The sequence below is a fragment of the Hypanus sabinus genome, chromosome 18, assembly GCF_030144855.1.
Source record: "Hypanus sabinus isolate sHypSab1 chromosome 18, sHypSab1.hap1, whole genome shotgun sequence".
Classification (NCBI taxonomy): domain Eukaryota; kingdom Metazoa; phylum Chordata; class Chondrichthyes; order Myliobatiformes; family Dasyatidae; genus Hypanus; species Hypanus sabinus.
The window spans coordinates 13,401,335-13,419,687 of record NC_082723.1 but is presented as its reverse complement, the minus strand read 5'-3'; the positions used below and the strand labels follow the sequence as shown (position 1 = coordinate 13,419,687).

Below are 18,353 nucleotides of genomic sequence, written 5' to 3'. Positions count from 1 at the left end.
ACGTTTCTGGGTAGTTTTAGGTACTGTAATATATTGTTAGTTTTGTCTGTCAATCTTGCAATGTATTCATTATTTATTGTGAATAATAATATTATTTCTGTACTAAGATTAACAACTAAATGCTTATTCCTTTTTCTTAGACAGTCAATTTATAGGTGGTCCTGGGAAGCACCAATGGTTCTCCCATTACAGAAGAATTAATATATCTGGTGGGGGAGTTGGTTTCTATGGAGACAATGGAGTCAGATTTCTGCTGGAAATTTGATCCTGCTTTAATTTTGGTAGAAGATTGGCTGACACCATAGTGAGCCCATTTAGAAGAGCAGCTCCCATCACACAAGCTTCCAACTGTAGATGCATCTTAAGAGAATTATAGGTTTATACTACACCTTTCATCACCCCTTGTTCTAATGTTAGGATTATACGCCCCTCTTTCTACATACACCAAACTAGGACAGGAACAGAGAATGTTGTAAAGAGAGACACCGGCTTTCAGGTCCGGGAACTTGCATCAGAACTGAAAAGGAAACTGTTCTCCAGATTAAGATCATCAAGATCAAATGAGACCCGCTCTCCTTAGAGCCAGGGGAAGATACTCAACATAGTTTGTCAACTCTGAAGGTGTGTGCGCTCTCAGTTGTACATTTAGCTCCATTGTCATCAAGCTGTACGCGGGACTCATTTTTCATGTGCTGGTGAGAGGGACTTCTCCCCTTAATCTTCTGAATGGAATGAAAACCAAGTCAATCCCACCTCACCTCATGATTCAACCCTCTATGCACAATGCACCAAAATCATTATGCACAACCCACTTATCTGTAGTTGACTAAAAGAAGCGGAAGTTACTTTGAAACAGCGTGTTTTTTGACAGTGCTGTGTTTGCTATCTCCCCCCCCCCCCCCGCCCTCCCTTCCTGTTAGTAGAGCGCTCAATTATTTATTGATAGGTAGTGATACTGTTTCTGTTAGCGAGACGCCTGAAGCCAGGGAAAGGTGTCAGGGATCTGCTCGTACTTCACCATAATTAAGCGTTGTGCAAAAAAAAAACATGTTAACTTTTATTGCCGTATCTGTCGTCGGGTTAAACACCAAGCAGTCATAAGGCAGTGGGCTAGTTTGGTTGCTTCATCTTTTTCTTTCGCTCCTGTTATGTTTCCCTGGAACATCCTCAAGCTCGGAGTTTTTGACAGCAATGAAGTTTGCGGAACATCTGTCGGCGCATCTAACACCAGAATGGAGGAAGCAGTACATCGAATACGAGGTGAGAACTATGGTTAACGCTAGTCTTACATCGGAATGAAAACTATTTTCGTTAACGGGGTGTTGATGAAAGGAACCCCCGTGCGAGAACCTAGCTCAAGTTGGGTGCCAAAACATGGAAAGTCAGTGGGCGCCGGTGACCTGCAAATGTCTCTTTCAAACTCAAAATAAACTTATTATCAAGACCTTTATTAAATTATCATCAGTAACTCTCAACAGCATCTGTGAGTTTGTCGGAGAATGATTTGTTGACAATGTTTACGAATCTGTCAAATCTGTTATTATTGGTATAATGCTGCGTGCAGAGGCGAATAGAGCAAAATGTTAGAACTGAGTTGGGGGTAGTTGTTGAGGGGTTCCAAAACGAAGGTGTGAGAATCTGATTATATCTCCCACTATTGTCCCCATTCGGGGTCTTCAGCACATTGTCCGATTAATTTCCTGCATGGTATGAGGCGCAGCTCCTCAGGGACGGTGAAACTCATCATGGTCCTGATGAAGTGTTTTGGTTCAGAACCACTGTTTATTCCTTGCCATAGATGCTGACTGAACTGCTGAGTTCCTCCAGCACTTTGTATGTGTTACTCAATTAGAATAGACTCTGATTAAGCAAAGCAGATCCGGGTCAACTCCTCAAATGTTTCTCCTTCAATCAATTCCACTGGAAGTAGCTAAACTGGCCATCCAGTGTGGCTGTGAGGCATTCTGATATGTGCAAAATGGTTTCCATGTTTGCCTGTGGAAAGACAGCTGTTGGGAGGAAGGAGGGAACCAGTAGATGGATAGATGCCAGTCATCTCAAGTGAAGGGCTTGTATTCACACACTGCAGCTTGAGCCTGAAATAGACACACCTTCATTTCAAAGAATAGAAGTCCACATTACTAAAAGAACACATAATAAAAAAAACCACAAAGCACAAATTAAATATGTAAAGCTTGGCACACGATAATGCTAGTGTGTTCTGAAACATTACAGTCACGTATTCAATGGCTTTAATTGAACAGACCCCCATCACCAGCCATTTATGTTGAGGAATAAGCACTGTCAATGCTGTTTCCACTCTCATCAATTATGAGAATTATTTGGACTATGTTAAGCAGTCTGAGGCTTTCAGGTGGTTTGAATAGCAGTCCGTCTACAATATGTAACACCTGACACCTCCCAATTTTAATCAGTCAGCACCTAACAATCTAGCTACACAATAAACTTTGGAAATCCCTCCCTAAACTTCTTGTATTTCTACAGCTCTTTCCCCCTTAAGATGCTCCTTAAAACATATTATTTTGTTCAAATTTCTGATTATACTGCTTGCTGTCAAATTTGCCAAACCCCATTCACACGAAGCACCTCGGAATGTTGCTTTCTCTTTTTCAAAAGCATGGTATAAATATGAACTAATCTTGTTCACTTGAAACAGCTTATTACTGAGTATTAATTTCTGAAGTATTCTCTCAAATATGCACATAGCAATTTACAAACTCTCAAATTGATTAGAACAGTCTTTAGGCAAAAATTTTCAGTTCTACTCTTAACAGAAGCTGATGGATCTGTTAATTTAGATGAATTAACATATACCTTCAACAAATCCCCATTTCATTTTATTATTAAAAACCACGGCATTTGAGTTTTATTCTGTAAAATTACATTGAATTTTGTATCACTGTGGATAAGGATGATGAGAGAATAGACCATGCAAGTAAAGGCATAAGTAGCAAAATTTTCTATCAGTTCAAGTTTACAGAGAATGAATGATGAGCTGTTGGCTATTTGACGTTGCCCACAAACATTCATTGAAAGCTTTACACTTTTGTGCAGCAGATAAGGCTTGTGATCCAATGCATAAGGTCTTTTTTATAATTGGAAGCTTGATCAATGTACAATGGTGTCATGACCTGTCTGGGTTTGAGTTCTTACTGTTGATGTCAACTCAAAGATAACTCTCCAGAGTAAGGCAACGTATGATGATGCAAGGAGAAATGTACAGGAGATGCCATGTGTACAGGCCCACTCATTCTTTTCTTTCCACCAAGGAGTCTTCTGGTTCTGTGCATTTCCTCTTTGGTTAGCAACAGAAATGGTCAAAATGCAATCAGTGTATTTTGAGAGTTCTGCACTAATTGAACTGAAAGGTATTTAACGTCAACATGAGTCCTGCAATAGACAATAGACAATAGGTGCAGAAGTAGACCATTCGGCCCCTCGAGTCTGCACCGCTATTCTGAGATCGTGGCTGATCATTCACTATCAATACCCAGTCCCTGCCTTGTCCCCATATCCCTTGATTCCTCTATCCATCAGATATCTATCTAACTCCTTCTTGAAAGCATCCAGAGAATTGGCCTCCACCGTCTTCCGAAGCAGTGCATTCCACACCTCCACAACTCTCTGGGAGAAGAAGTTTTTCCTCAAATCTGTTTTAAATAACTGACCTCTTATTCTCAATCCATGCCCTCTGGTACTGGAGTATTATAGGAGCCTCACATCCTGCTCATGCAGTTACCCAGAACATTAAAGAAACAAATCATGGTTTGCTAAGTGGAACTGTATATGCTCCAAATGAGCCTCTCCTCACCCTGACTTATCCTGTCAATGCATCTACATTTCGTGCTATCTCATGTAAATAATGAGATTTAAGGGACAATTATGATGTTCACCTCAAACATTTCTCTTGGCATTGAGTGTTCCATTCTAAGCACTCTCTTTTTTTGTGAATTCCCCATTGGGAAGTAGTGGCCATTTGATGGTTCAAGGCTTCAAGTTTTCCCCTGTACCCTCAGCTGCAAACATCTCTATCTTTCATTTCTTTCTCACAAAGAGCCCAAACTGTCATTTAGAGTTACATCAATGACAAATACTGTCCCTAAATAATGGCGTCCAAATTCGTGTTCTCAAGATCTTTATAGATTTCTTTTTACAATCACATGCAGCCTAAATGCAGCCTATCATTTTAAGCAAGAGGAAAGAACACTGGATCTTCATCAGGTCCAGTAGTTATTTCATCATCATGCAGAAAATCTGAGATGATATGTGATGATACTAGATTTTCTGCATGGTGACCAGTTGACTGTTCACTGATCTAGATCCAATGACTAACATTGAGCCTCTTGGCAGGTCTGCAGGGTTCAAGCATTATCAGATGATGCAAATATGATATGATTTTTTGGGGGGGAATTTCCACGATATTGATTTTGTCGACATGTTTATACAATCTGTTGTGCTCTGAGTCTATGAGAAGTGAACCACAAATAGCAACACAAGCATGTATAGCTAATTTAGCTATTAGCTATTCATGTTTTTCCATCTTGTGAGACTTGAGCAGCATGAACCAGCAATAAAGCTGACAGCAACACACAAAACACTGGAGGAACTCGGCAGCATCTATGAGGAAGGTGGATAGCTGACACTTTAGGATGAAACCTTTCATCTACGTGTTGCTCCTACATCTGCAGTCTCTTATGTCTCCTGTACTGTTGATAAGGATTGGTTTAGTCTTATGCGCCTCCTGTTCCACCTCACTTGTCCCATAGTTTGGAAAAACACCATGTGGATGTTTTCTAACACTTTTTATTTTCCCTGTTGATCAGGCTTTGAAGAAGATGCTGCATATGGCCAGGCACCAAGCCCCAAAGACAGAAGGTAAGGTGTGAGTGGCCTTGCTATGAGATGGCCCTGCAGTATCTCCCATAACAGATGTTGCTTCTGAATAGAATATCATGACTTGCTCTTGGAATTATGCCATATTTAGTCAGTATCCAGGGTATTAATATTTAATGCTGAAATATGATTTAATTTATATATAATGAAAGAGGGATTAGCTTCAATATTGTTCCAACAGTGAAACAGTGGACAATATTATTCCAAGATTTGTTATAGAAGGTTTGTTGAACAGGACATTACACACTTTAAGTATTCCTGAATTCTTTCTCTGAACCTCTATATCTCACTGCCCTTTTAAGATTCACCTTCAAACCTGCCTTGGTGCTTTGAAAACTTGGTCAAATTCTGTTCTTGTGAGAAGGACTGGGATATTTTACAATGTTAAAGGTGCTATATAATGTTAGCTGTCTTGTTCTTAACTTGACTTTCAATTGTGTTGATAAAATACAGGTCAGTGATGAATAATTAACATTCTGAATGTGTTCCTATCAAGCAATGGTGATGCCAAAGGATTTAATTAATAATCACGTTGTATACTGCCTGAAATATGAAATCATTCTTGCTCATCAATAATTTAATAAGGCAAAATGTTGTTCCACTGTTTGTGCTTACACTTTCAATGAGAGCTGCACACGGAGAAGCTACTTAACAGTATATTGTGATTGTTCAGTACGACACTCCTATGAGGGAGTTCGTATAAGCAACATTTATTGAAATAAAACTGAATTACTAACATTCACTATATTTCTTGAGCTTAGATGCACATTCTGTAGAGAACTGATAGGAGTAAATGCTGCAAAATAACTGAAAGGGAAGAACTGCTTTATAGAAATTTTATTGTGTTTGATGGTAAGCTAAACATTGCAAAGAGGTGAATTGATAAAATAACATATGATCATTTCCACTAATATTTTTCCCTTATTCTACTCTGCTCAACATTGTCTAGTTGATCGTTTTGTGGTCTTTCAGAAGTAGCAGTAAGCTTCCTGAGAGATACCTTTCAACAAATTTCAATATCATGAAGATGTTTTTCCAGGATCTATCTCACCTTTTTTGTTACCTTTTCAATCCATAAGTGACCAGAGATTTAATCCCAACCTCCTGTGGATGTATCTATCAACGGATGGTGAAAGTGGTAGTTCTGCTATAGCAATTAACATGTTGAACATAGAACATAGAACATGACCACATAACCTCCTCCAGAAACTGCCTAGAATTTCCCTACCGCATACTACAAGGGAAATAAAGATATTACAAAGGTTGGATGTGCATTGTATGCAGCGGACTGGAGCTTACTGACTGGGCTCTTTGTGTACATGTTTTTGGAAACTTCTTACAATATAATTTCAAAACATATAAGAATCATTGTAAAACTTATAAAGCTATTATAGCACAAAGAGAGAGTGAACTCATAAGTGATTTGTTTGAAATAAAGTTTTACGGTGTGTGGCAAGGTACACCTTCTCCAGCAAGGTGACAGTGGTCATTGGACTAGATGTAACTGACTACTGTCACCACAAAGCAGCCAGGTTTGGAGAGAAGGTGCCAAGAGAATTTGGAAGGCTTAGGAGAGCAGAAGATACTTGGATCTGAGTATCATGGACCAGGACTGCTTGAAGTAGCTGCATATTTAGAGTGAAGTGGTGGAAGGAGCTGGAAGCTGGAATGTACAAATGATTGGAAGCATGGAAGACACAGTAGTGTAAGAATTGGGAAGAAAAAATGGAATTGGGAAGAGGAGAATGAAGAATGATCAGGCAGCATGGACATCAGGTTGTTGGTTTGACTGGCACTATTAAGGAGGATATCTGAACTATCAGCAGGATTTAAACAAATGGGAGGTTGGGGCAGGTCAGGGACTGAAGCACTGGACAAGTGAGAGGCTGCAAACACAGGGATGCATGATGAATGAACAGGACATTTTTATTTAAGCTGATGAAGACAGAAACCTTTAAGAAGTGGGGGGAGGGATGAAGTAGAGAGCTGGGAAGTGATAGGCTGGAGGGAAATGGGCTAGGGGAAGGTGGAGAATTATGGGAAATAAAAGAGAAAGAAAGGTAGGGCTGGGGGAGATTATAGTGAGGGTGGGGGGGGGGAAAGACAGAGAAAGAGAACCAGACTAAAATTATAGACAGGGATGGGGTAAGGGGGGAGCAGGGGTATTAATGGAGGTCTGTGAGTTGAATGTTCATACTGGCAGGTAGGAGGCTACCCAGGCAGGAGAAAAGGTATTGCTCTATTTAGGAAAATGTGGTTTATATTTTTGACTCATTTGAAGATACTTGCACCAGAAACATGATGCAAATGGGAAATATTTTCTTCATTTTCTTAATTAATTATTTTAAAACAATTATTTGTGAATTTTTCATTTTATACATTTGTAATTTTTCTGCCTTCTGCACACAGCATAAGAAATAGCTTCATGACTTGCCTAATATTTTTGTACAGTGGGGGTTCCCAAACTTCTTGTTGTGCCATAAACCAATGCCATTAAGCAGGGGGTCTGTAGAGCCCATGTTGGAGACCCCTGCTGTATAGGATCAGGATCATTGTTGCTTTTGGGTTACAATGGCACAAGCTATCAAGGAGTGCAGAACAGAACAGAAGTGTAGTGTGAATAAGAAATACTCATGTAGCAAGTATCTACTGTATCTGCTCTCACATTTATAACTGGATGTGACCATTGACCATCAACTCTCCAAGTGATGCAGTGAGAAAAGCATGGAGCCACCTACTCATCTGAGTCTGACTGATGTCATTTGTAATCGTCATGTTTTCCATTCATATGGCGCAGGGGTTCCCAACCTGGGGTCCACGGACCCCTCAGTTAATGGTAAGGATCCATGGCATAAAAAATGTTGGGGAACCCCCAGAGGCGGGGTAAAATATTTAAGACTGGTACCTGTTGGCTTGCCTGGTGCTTCTAGTTACAAACAATCACTACATTTACTGAATGAAGCTTGCCTTGAGAAGCTCATTGACTCTTACGTTGCCAGTTGCTGGAAACTGGAAAGAAAGACAGCAAATGTGCTGATGAAAGTGCTAACTATTTCCCTCTCAAGATTTAAAAAAAATGATGTTTTCTAATCTCCCAAATTTTGGCACACCAATTGATTATTTCATTTCAACAGTTCTGTGGTTATTGCATCTAGATAGGAAAACATCTCTGCATAGCAGGCAGAGTCTAAAGACTTAATAATTCTAGAATATAAAGTGAAATTCAATATGGAATATTACTGGTTGACTTCAAGACAATGAAGCTTACTGAAGTAAGTAACTTGCACTGGTTGAGGATAAAATCGGTTTCAGTTCAAAACATCAGACTTGATCTGAAAATAAGACAATTATTTTCGTCCTGAAATCATATAGAAGGAAAATAGGGTGTAGTCTAGTGAACTTTCATTTTTGCTTTTCACTTATGCGGTTCACAGTGATCAGTGATCAGCATGGACCTCGTGAGGCAAAAGAGACAAAGACAGATGTAGTGTGAAATTAGTTTACTGCAAAAGAGCGGAAAGTAAAGGATATGCTGGCAAAATTAAATGAAGTAGGGTGGAAGGAAGCTCATGTTCATCTTAAGTACTGATACAGACAGATTGGGCTGAAAACTACTTCTGTACATTAAATCCCTTGTACTTCGGGATTACAATGCATCATGTTTATTCATAAACTAGTTCTAATGTCACAGAACAATTAAAGTCTTAAAATGGGATTCTCATTTGACTTCATCCAAATAAATGATTTTGAATGCATTCAAGAAACATCCTCAAAGTGTGGAACCATTTTCCAATAGTGTATTTTTCAAGGCACAAAGGCTTCCCCAATCATTAACAGGGTCATTGAAAGTAACAGTGCCACAGGTATATTGTAGAACCAGATAAATTGAAGGGCTTCAAAGTTTGATAGATTAGCATCCTTAAGAAATGTAAATTTGTTAAGATAACCAGAAACCATTAGCTGATTGATTACATTGTCACCATCAGTAATACTCACTATGAATTACAAATACGTCAATTTGTGAACAAAATTGGGCTTGTCCCATTTTACTCTTCGTGACCCCTGTCATGTTATTTGAGCCTTCAATATCTCATTTCCCATTCCAGAATAGTCCTCAGCTGTGGTAAGGGTAAGTAGAGTTGCCAATCAAACTAATCCAACTGTTCTCAAGGGTGAAATTTTGCCCTTAAGCTTGTGTACTCCTATCTGGTCTAATTTATTAAACGGTATTGAGCGAAGTTCTAACTGATCCAGACTTGACAAGTTAAAAAGAAAGAAAAGCAAAGAAAGAAAGAGATGGACCTGTAAAGTGCTTTTACAGCTAATGAAATATTTCTGAAAGGCGGTCACTGCAGTAAAGTAGCAAATACTGCAGCCAATTTGTCCACAGTCAGACCACACAAACAGCAATTAGCTAATCAGGCATTTTATTTAGTGAAACACACACAAAATGCTGGAGGAACTCAGCAGGCCAGGCAGCATCTATGGAGAAGAATAAATAGGCCGAGACTCTTCATCAGGGTGGGAAAGAAAGGGGGAAGAAACTGGAATAAAAAGATGGGGGCGAGGGGAAGGAGTACAAGCTGGCAGGTGATAGGTGAAGCCAGGTGAGTGGGAAGTTTGGTAGCTGGGGGGATGAAGTAAGATGCTAGGAGATCATAGGTGAAGAAGAAGTAATCTGATCAAAGAGGACAGTGGATTATGGAAGAGAGGGAAGGAGGTGATGGGCAAGTGAGCAGAAGAGAAAGGGTAATTTAGTAATCTGACTTAGGGAACGATTTATTTACTTATTGAGACATAAAGCAGAATAGGCCCTTCTGGCCTTTTGAGCTGCACTGCCCGGCAACCCCTGATTTGACCTGAGCCTGATCATGGGCCAATTTACAATGATCAATTAACCGACCAACTGGTACATCTTTAGACTGTGGGAGGGAACCAAAGCACCCGGAGGAAACCTACAGGATTACAGGGCAAATGTACAAACAGACAGCGACATGGGAAGCTCCCTGTTAATTCTACTAAATTGTTTACTGTCTTCACCAGCTCCTCAGATCTACACTCGACAGACGGCCTAGATTTTGTATTCATGACCTTGGAGAGGAGCTTGAACGTTGTGATTTAGATGAAAATACCATCAAGCAAGCTAGTCCCATATAGCTAAATAACAATGCGTAACTGATCAACAGATTTGATTAATGTATCACAAAATGTGGAAATCTAGAATCATGCTTTTCAGACCCTGTAAAGTCAGAGTCAATTGAATTTTCAGAACCAATACTAATTGATTTTTATAACAGTATGTAAGTTATTAACGACTATAGAGGCAAGTAAATTAAATTAAAATACAGAAATTTTTTCAAAATTTAGTTGAAAAGCAGGGCAACTTTGAGAAGCTGTGGACTTACTCTTGTTTCTATAGTTCTGTGATTTATTTCAATTATTTCATTCATGAAGTGTGTTGAATGTAAGCATGCATCACTGGCATGCCATATTCACCTGCTTCACTTTCTGTTCTAGTCAACATAACCAGAGGTTTAGTTGTAGTGTAGTTTCAATACATCATTATTACATATCATAATGTAAGAAAAATTCTTGTTTTCAAAGCTGACTCAGGACATTATTGACTGTTATTGAATTAAATTGGAAGTATAATTATTTTGCAATGAAGTGAGTGGTATCCAACTAAGAAGCAGATCACTGAGATTGGAATTACAAATTGCGATATTCCCCTGAAGATTTTATTTCATGCTTGGAAATAAACTTGTATATAAAAATTGAGTTGCTCTGTCCAATTAAAAGAAAATTATAAATTACTGGTCATATAGTGCATGCTCTCAGAACTCTGAAGTGTATTCTGTAATGCAATAATGTTCTCAATGTGACAAGTCCAAGATCCAATCTTCAGTGCAACTTTATCTAGCATTCCACACAATCTATTACATCTGCACAAACAGAGATGATCTTCAGATCCTAAAACATACATCATCAGTTAAAGGTTACTTATTGCAAAGATCAATGACTTTGCTAAAGTAAAGTTAGAAACCATTACTTATAACTTCTGCTGCATGGTTCCCAATGTTTTAGGAAGTAGCTAAGTTTTAAGCACTGTTCTCATTGTCCAGTATTCCAGTTGCAGGTTGAGAGTGAACAAATTGTTTTCTACATCGTAAGCTCATCATTAGGAAAATACTTCTGTTGCTCATTCTACTTCCTTGAAAGTAGAATGCCAAACTTGCCAAGTCCACCCAGGTTGTGGGTCCACCCAGCCTGGTGCCTGTGTGGAAGTCCTGGTAAGACAAGGGTTAACAGAATGTCCAATCAAGGATAGATTTCAGGTTGCGTGCAGGCAGCCCAGGGAAGAACAGTTTTTGAAGTGCAAAAAAGCTGCATGAACTCAGCAGGTCGGGCAGCATCCGTTGAAAGAAGCAGCCAACGAATGCTGTCTGACCTGCTGAGTTCATCCAGCTTTTTTGTACGTCTTGATTTGACCACAGCATCTGCAGTGAACTTTGTGTTTACTAGTTTTTGAAGCGCGTAGCTTCCCTTTGCACAACGGGGAATCGGGCCACTTTGGCTTATGAAGATGAGAGAAGAATGTAACAGAAGGAGTCGAGGTGCACACTCACCAAATGAGGGATAATTACTAATGTCCAAGTGTCATCGGTTGTCAGCTTGTAGTGTCTATTGACTTTTAACACCTGTATTGTGAATGGTAATTGATCTTGCAAATAAGGAACTTGAACATACCCAAGGTTACCAATTGGTCAATATTGGTAACAGGTGTATAAAAATTGGCATTTCTTTGTTCAGACTTCCAAACAGTTTGGTGACATGATGCACACTAATCTCCTTGTACTCAAGTAAATAAAATGTGATTGAGGGACAAGTGTGAGTTCTCAGAGTGCAGGTAACTGGCAATGATATCTGCAAGTGCCATCTGTGCTGCACTTGTAGTGAAGTTTGGGATGGCCAACCTTCCTACAGGTCTTTATAAATTTCTTAGGCAGTTGATTGCTGTCCATACCTATGAAATAGAAGGCCATGGTCATTAGAATGGTTTCTGCACTTGCTACAGCTGCTTGTTAAAGGTTTTTGTTATTGTTGATGTTTTTAGACCATTATACTGTAAAGGTAAAATTATTTAGGGCTTTCAGCATGTTGTTGATAAAAGAGACGTCATCAATTAGTACAGGAGCATAATAATTTTGAATTTTACAGCTACTTTTTGTTAACAACACCCACAAATATTCTTTTTTCAGGCAGCCAAAGCAGCTGAGTTTTCACAGAAATGATTTTCTTTCTGCCAGGTGTGATTTATAAATCACTTGGACTTTTTTACGGAAGTACAAAGTGCACAAAGGGAAGTAATGGGTAAAGGAATTCAGTAAGCTCTGCAGTGTTGGAAAAAAGGGCAGCAAACACCATCGTATCATCCTATAGGAGATAAATTATTCCACATTGTTGGGATTTGCTTCTGCATTTGAAGCCATGGAGGCTGAGGAGTCTGCCATCAGATTTCAACCCAAGGTTGACACTGACAGTGCCAACATCAGTGAACTTTGAAAATGTTGTGAAGATACCAATCCTTTTTAAAGCGAATATTGACATTGCAGTCAATATTAAAAAAATTGATAATATTGAATATATAATAGCCATAGGTGGTTATTCAGAACAGAATATGCAAAGCAAATAAAACAAAAGGCCTACTGTATATTTTGAACTTATACTCTTTGGTCACTTTATTAGCTAGCTTCTGTACGCAATAAAGTGGCCACTGGGTGAAGGTTTGTAGTCTTCTACTGCTGTAGCTCATCCACTTCAAGATCCAACATGTTAAGCATTCTGAGATGATCTTCTGCACAACATTGTTGTAATGCATGGTTATTTGACTTACTATCGCCTTCCTGTCAATTTGAACCAGTCAGGCCTTATTCCCGGGCCTCTCTCATTAACGAGGCATTTTCACCCACGGAACTGCTACTCACTGGATAACTCCATAATAACTCCAATCAAGATCAGAGAAACAAAAGAGGGGCAGGGACACTTGAGAGCTACCATTTAATTCAGCCTAAATTGATCCATATTGTTATGAATATTTTAAAATAAATTAAACAAATGAGATGAAACAACACTTCCTTAAATTGCCCTAGAGAAAGGATGATTGTTAATGCTTTACATTTTACATAACTTCTTTTGATATTAAGTGCACTCACATCTACCAATGTTTAATATAGCAACTCCAACAACATTAATTTATCTCAACATAACTCCAGGTGAATCATAAATTACTGATTTCATGCTGCATGTGATAAAGTCAGAAATGTCAGTCCCAATGTCTGAGCCAGATACTGTGCCTATAATTATTTAAATATAATTACAATTGATGACTAATAAAATTAAAAGCTGTATTTCTTATGTCATCAAGATGTTCTGCAGCCTCCAATGAGGTGCAGTCAATTTTACAATATAGCAGTTTAATGCTTTGTTCAGAAACTCATTCAGTAAACTCAGATTAATTTCAACCAGATCCTCCTGTGTTCAGATTATAAATCTGAGAGACTCAATTTACAATCAAATTACAGATCATCTCATACACTCAGTGGGCATTTATTAGGTACATATCTGATTAGATATGCAAATATCTAATCAGCTAATCATGTGGCAGCAACTCATTGCATAAAAGCATACAGACATGGTCAAGAGGATTAGTTGTTGTTCAGGCCAAATTTCAGAACGGAGAGGAAATGTGATCGAAGTGACTTTGACCATGGAGTGTTTGTCGGTGCCAGATGGGGTGGTTTGAGTATCTCAGAAATTGCTGATCCTCTGGGATTTTCACATACAACAGTCTCTAGAGTTTACAGAGAATGGTGCAAAAAAAAAATGTCCAGTGAGTAGCAGTTCCGTGGGTGAAAATGCCTTGTTAATGAGAGAGGCCCGGGAATAAGGCCTGACTGGTTCAAATTGACAGGAAGGTGATAGTAAGTCAAATAACCATGCATTACAACAATGTTGTGCAGAAGATCATCTCAGAATGCTTAACATGTTGGATCTTGAAGTGGATGAGCTACAGCAGTAGAAGACTACAAACCTTCACCTAGTGGCCACTTTATTGCGTACAGAAGCTAGCTAATAAAGTGACCACACACACAAAATGCTGGTAGAACACAGCAGGCTAGGCAGCATCTATAGGGAGAAGCGATGTCGTCATTTCGGACCGAGACCCTTCGTCAGGACCAATGAGTATAAGTTCAAAATATACAGTAGGCCTTTTGTTTTATTTGCTTTGCATATTCTGTTCTGAATAACTAGCTATGGCTATTATATATTCAATATTATCAATTTTTTGAATATTGACTGCAATGTCAATATTCGCCTTAAAAAGGATTGCTATCTTCGCAACATTTGCAATGTTAGCCAAAAGAAACATTGCAGGGTGAATGCATGAGAACTGACTATAACGTGTGGCACCAAGCACCAACAGCACTGAAGAATTGTACACTCACACTCACTAAGGAAACAGCACATTTAAAAAGAAAGGCATCTCATGGAGTTTTTACTCTTATGAATTTTCTCTGAAATCTGCTTTCAATTCTTGATGTTTGCCTCGTAGCTCTGTTCAAGTCTGTCTCGTCATCTATGTTGGATTAGGATCAAAATTGTTATTGTTCCTGTGTTTCAATTTTCTTTGTGCTTGCTTGTATGTTTATACAATCACTTGCTTGTCAATAAATGTTCAGTGGTTTTTCAGTAATTTGTAGAATAACTGGTTCTGTACTTCAATAGTTTCTTTGTCAGTAAGCCTGAGCTCTCATAGCGATGTAGGTCAAGACTGTCCTTGTAACAAGGACGTGGCGGTGGAATGAACCCAAGTGCTGAACACGGGCGCAGAGGCAGAGTAGGGAGGTGTTATGGTCGTAGCGAGCATGGAATTGGTGCCTAGGGAGTCTTTACCCAGAGTCTTGGTTTTAGTAGAGAATTCAGGAATGATGCGAGTCTGGAACCGATAGTCCCAAGAACCATGGAACAAGGTGAGTCATACACAAGTCAACCAACAAACTGACAGCTCGTAGTTGTGGTCACAGGATTTTTATACTGCATTTGCTGATGGAAAGCAGGTGTTTGTAGTTAGTGGAACCTGGGAATGATTTGGAACTAAATGAGGTGATTGAGGCCCAATTCCTGAGGAAAATAGCCGGGTGGGCAATTGCCAGAAGGGACCGAAACAGTCCTTGTTGTCTCACAGTGTGATCTTATCAGAAGTGATTCTCTGTTTGTCCTACTTGCAATATAAAGACAGGCCATGAGGCAGGTTCTTTGTTAGAGTTCATTACCTTTTCCGATGGTTCAGTGATTCCATTTAATATCAGAGAATCCATACAATGTGCAACCTGTTGCTGTGTTCACATTGCTCACAGTGTTCTACTGAACATCCAATGAAACAGCTGTAACCACAAGATTTGTGCCTCATTCTTGACTCTGAAGAACCTTCTGGACAGTGCCATCTCCAGATCCAACGTCCAGGTGTGATAGAGTAAAGGTCTGGGCAATGGATTTGTGCAATCTCAATCTCTTTTTCTAATGGCTCCATTATGGTTGTGCTGCCTAACCAAGGAATATTTTCAAAATTTGTTTACAGCATCTATCTGCTGTGGAAGGACATATATTACTGTCTCTTCCCCTGCACAATTCTGGTGGAAGAAGTGGGTGGAATTTGTCAAGGAAGGGCTGTCTGAACCAGCTGAGATGCCTGGCCTTGGTCCTGTTAGCTCTGCTGTGCAGTTCTCATCTCACATGCTTCTCAGCAATGTTTACATCTCTCATACTTCATGTCTTACTCATGATGCTTTAGCATCTTACTTTCAATCTGAGATGCCCTTTCGACAGACGGAGTGGAGATCCTGAGCCAACTATTCAGACTATTTGTTGTTCGATGACCTTACCTCTAAATTGCTGGATTTCTTTCTCCAGCAGTTACTAACAGCTTTATAACATTGAATTAAGCTGGTGTTCCATTGTTGTTTCTGCTCAGTTTTGTATCCCATTCTTTTTCTTTATTGACTTAGTACAAAGCTGCCTTTACCTATTCGCATCTCTCACATTCCTCAAAAATATTGACATTTTGCTTTGTGCATTCAAGTTACTTTTCCCATCCTAGTGGACTGAAAATGTGGTGTTTTTAAACTGTAAAGATGCAAAATATCATGCATTGCAGAATTAATGAGCGCATAGTATGTGCTATGCAGAAAACCAATTTAAAAAGGAAATATAACTGTACATTTTACAAGCATTCTAGTCTGTAATTCAGTATCTTAGCAAATCAAGGTGCACAAATTGTGAATACTTCTACTGTCCCTTTTAAGTGACAGATCAAATATTTTTGCTTTGATAAATGTAACCCATAAATAGGAAATTTTAATGAGCCTGTCCCTTCGTAATAAATTTACTTTTAACTATTTATGTTTATCTGGACATCTTACCAAAGTTATTATGTATTTGATATTACTACCCTTTGTACCTCCATAACAAAATAGGACTTTTAATAATAAATTCATCTTTCATCCTGTGCCACTTTGTACCAATCTTCGGCTTCTATAGATCCATTTCTATGTCTTTTTTAGGTGAGCTTTACTAAAGCAACCCATATTGCTTTAAGGTCATGCGTAATTCTCCCGATTGTTGTTCAGGGATATTTTTAATTCCCTCACCAATGGGCGAAAACTAAATGTTTCTATTACTAGAGGAAAGAGAGAAATCAATAAAACAATAATATCAACGGGCCACAAGACAGTCTGATTAAAACTTCCAGTACAGATGCTTGACATTAACTACCCCTGTTTGAAGGATTCAGTGCTCCTCCCGAAATGCTGCAATCTCATCTCCCTTTTCAGGTTTTCTAATCCAGTACCAACACCAGGTTGTGATTCCTCTGACTGCTTGTCCCTCCCCTTAGCAAATTTTGTTGATATTGAGTTTGTAGTTGACCAGAGGGTTTTTGTGGCAAGATACTCTAAGTAGACTGCCAGGCCTTTCTTCTGCACAGATACCAGGTTGGGAACTGACTGGATTTGACTGCAGTCAGGAGTTCCCTGCCTCCAGAAAATCCTCCTCACCAGCAAGAACGAAAGAGTGCTAATCAAAATATCTAAAATACTTTGCCAGTATCTTTCAGTTCTTCACTTCATACAGAGATTAATTTCAACATAACACTGATTCCTTCAGCTTCCCTTCTTTAAAGCATGATTTATGTCAGTATGTGACATTGGTACCCATTAGCTCTCCTAGTTATAGGGCAAGCATAATGCCAGAACATTGGGAATAATAACCATTAGCTCTTCTATTTGCACCGTGTGATTAATGACTCCTACTTGCAAAGAATAATGAACATTATTGTAAAACTGATGCCTGCAGAAGTCCTATACCTTCAATATGATAAATCTGTGTGTCAGATAAACCATCAGTTGTTCTATTTGGAGCCAGCAAATTAGTACCTACGTAATACTTACAAGCTCTCTTATTTGTCTAATCTGAAAGACATTAGTGGGTGTCTTTGTACCTTTGAACTTGTACAGGAACAATGAAGAAAAAGTTCAAAAAGAAACCAAGATGCTGCCTGACCTGCTGAGTATTCCCTGCATTTTCTGATTTATTACAAATTTCCAGCATCTCGAGTTTTCTCATTTTCACTGAGGTGAATACAACTGGCACAATCAATCTGCTAATTGAATCAGTTTGATGAATGTGGTTGGCTAATATTATAAGACAACAGTTATTTATAGTGTGTTGAATGCCTGTTTCCTACACAGCTACACCTACAATGTGAACCTAATCAGTTTGTAACACAGAGATAAATCAGATCTATTTACGCAGAGCGTTGGAAATCAGTGTGTACTGTATGCAATGTGTTGGTTCGTAATGTTGATGCTTTTGGTGTCTCCGGGCTGAGCTCTTGACACACGTCCAACTCCTTTACCCGCACAGCCCATACTAACCACTGGCCATTATCCAGCCCTCCTCTTCTGCCGCTGAAGCTTTCATTCATGCATTTATTTTCTTCACTTTAAACAGTTCCAATTCTCTCTGGTGCCCCTTCCCTTCTTCCCACATAAGTTTATCCATTATCTTACCCACCATCCGTCACTCTCGCGCTCGCTGGCATACATTGTCTCCCATCTTGCAAAATCACGTTAACTTAATTTCCATAGCCTTCACTGAATTTGCCTCATGGACACTTCCTCAAATCCAACAATAAGGGAAATTCTCTGTCTCTGCTTTTATTCTATTCTGGACTGTTCTGCATCCCCAATTCTGACTGTTGCTCACAAAATTATAGAATCATGGAGTCAAACAGCACAGAGACTAAGCTCGAAGTAAATTTATGATCAAAGAACGTGTACTACATAGTATATGTATAGCATATACTATATACTACTGTGAGA

The 18,353-nt window shown here is 39.0% G+C and overlaps 1 protein-coding gene across 3 annotated transcripts in view; it reads left to right on the top strand.

Annotated features, from left to right (window-relative positions):
- The first annotated feature begins 1,191 nt into the window (after nucleotides 1-1,191).
- Nucleotides 1,192-18,353, top strand: part of LOC132377480 (xenotropic and polytropic retrovirus receptor 1 homolog) — a 77,889-nt gene continuing 60,727 nt past the window's right edge. For all 3 annotated transcript variants that reach the window (XM_059943757.1, XM_059943758.1, XM_059943756.1), the window contains exons 1-2: nucleotides 1,192-1,260; nucleotides 4,845-4,896. In XM_059943757.1, the coding sequence (XP_059799740.1) occupies nucleotides 1,192-1,260; nucleotides 4,845-4,896 (121 nt within the window). The remainder of the gene's footprint in view (nucleotides 1,261-4,844; nucleotides 4,897-18,353) is intronic.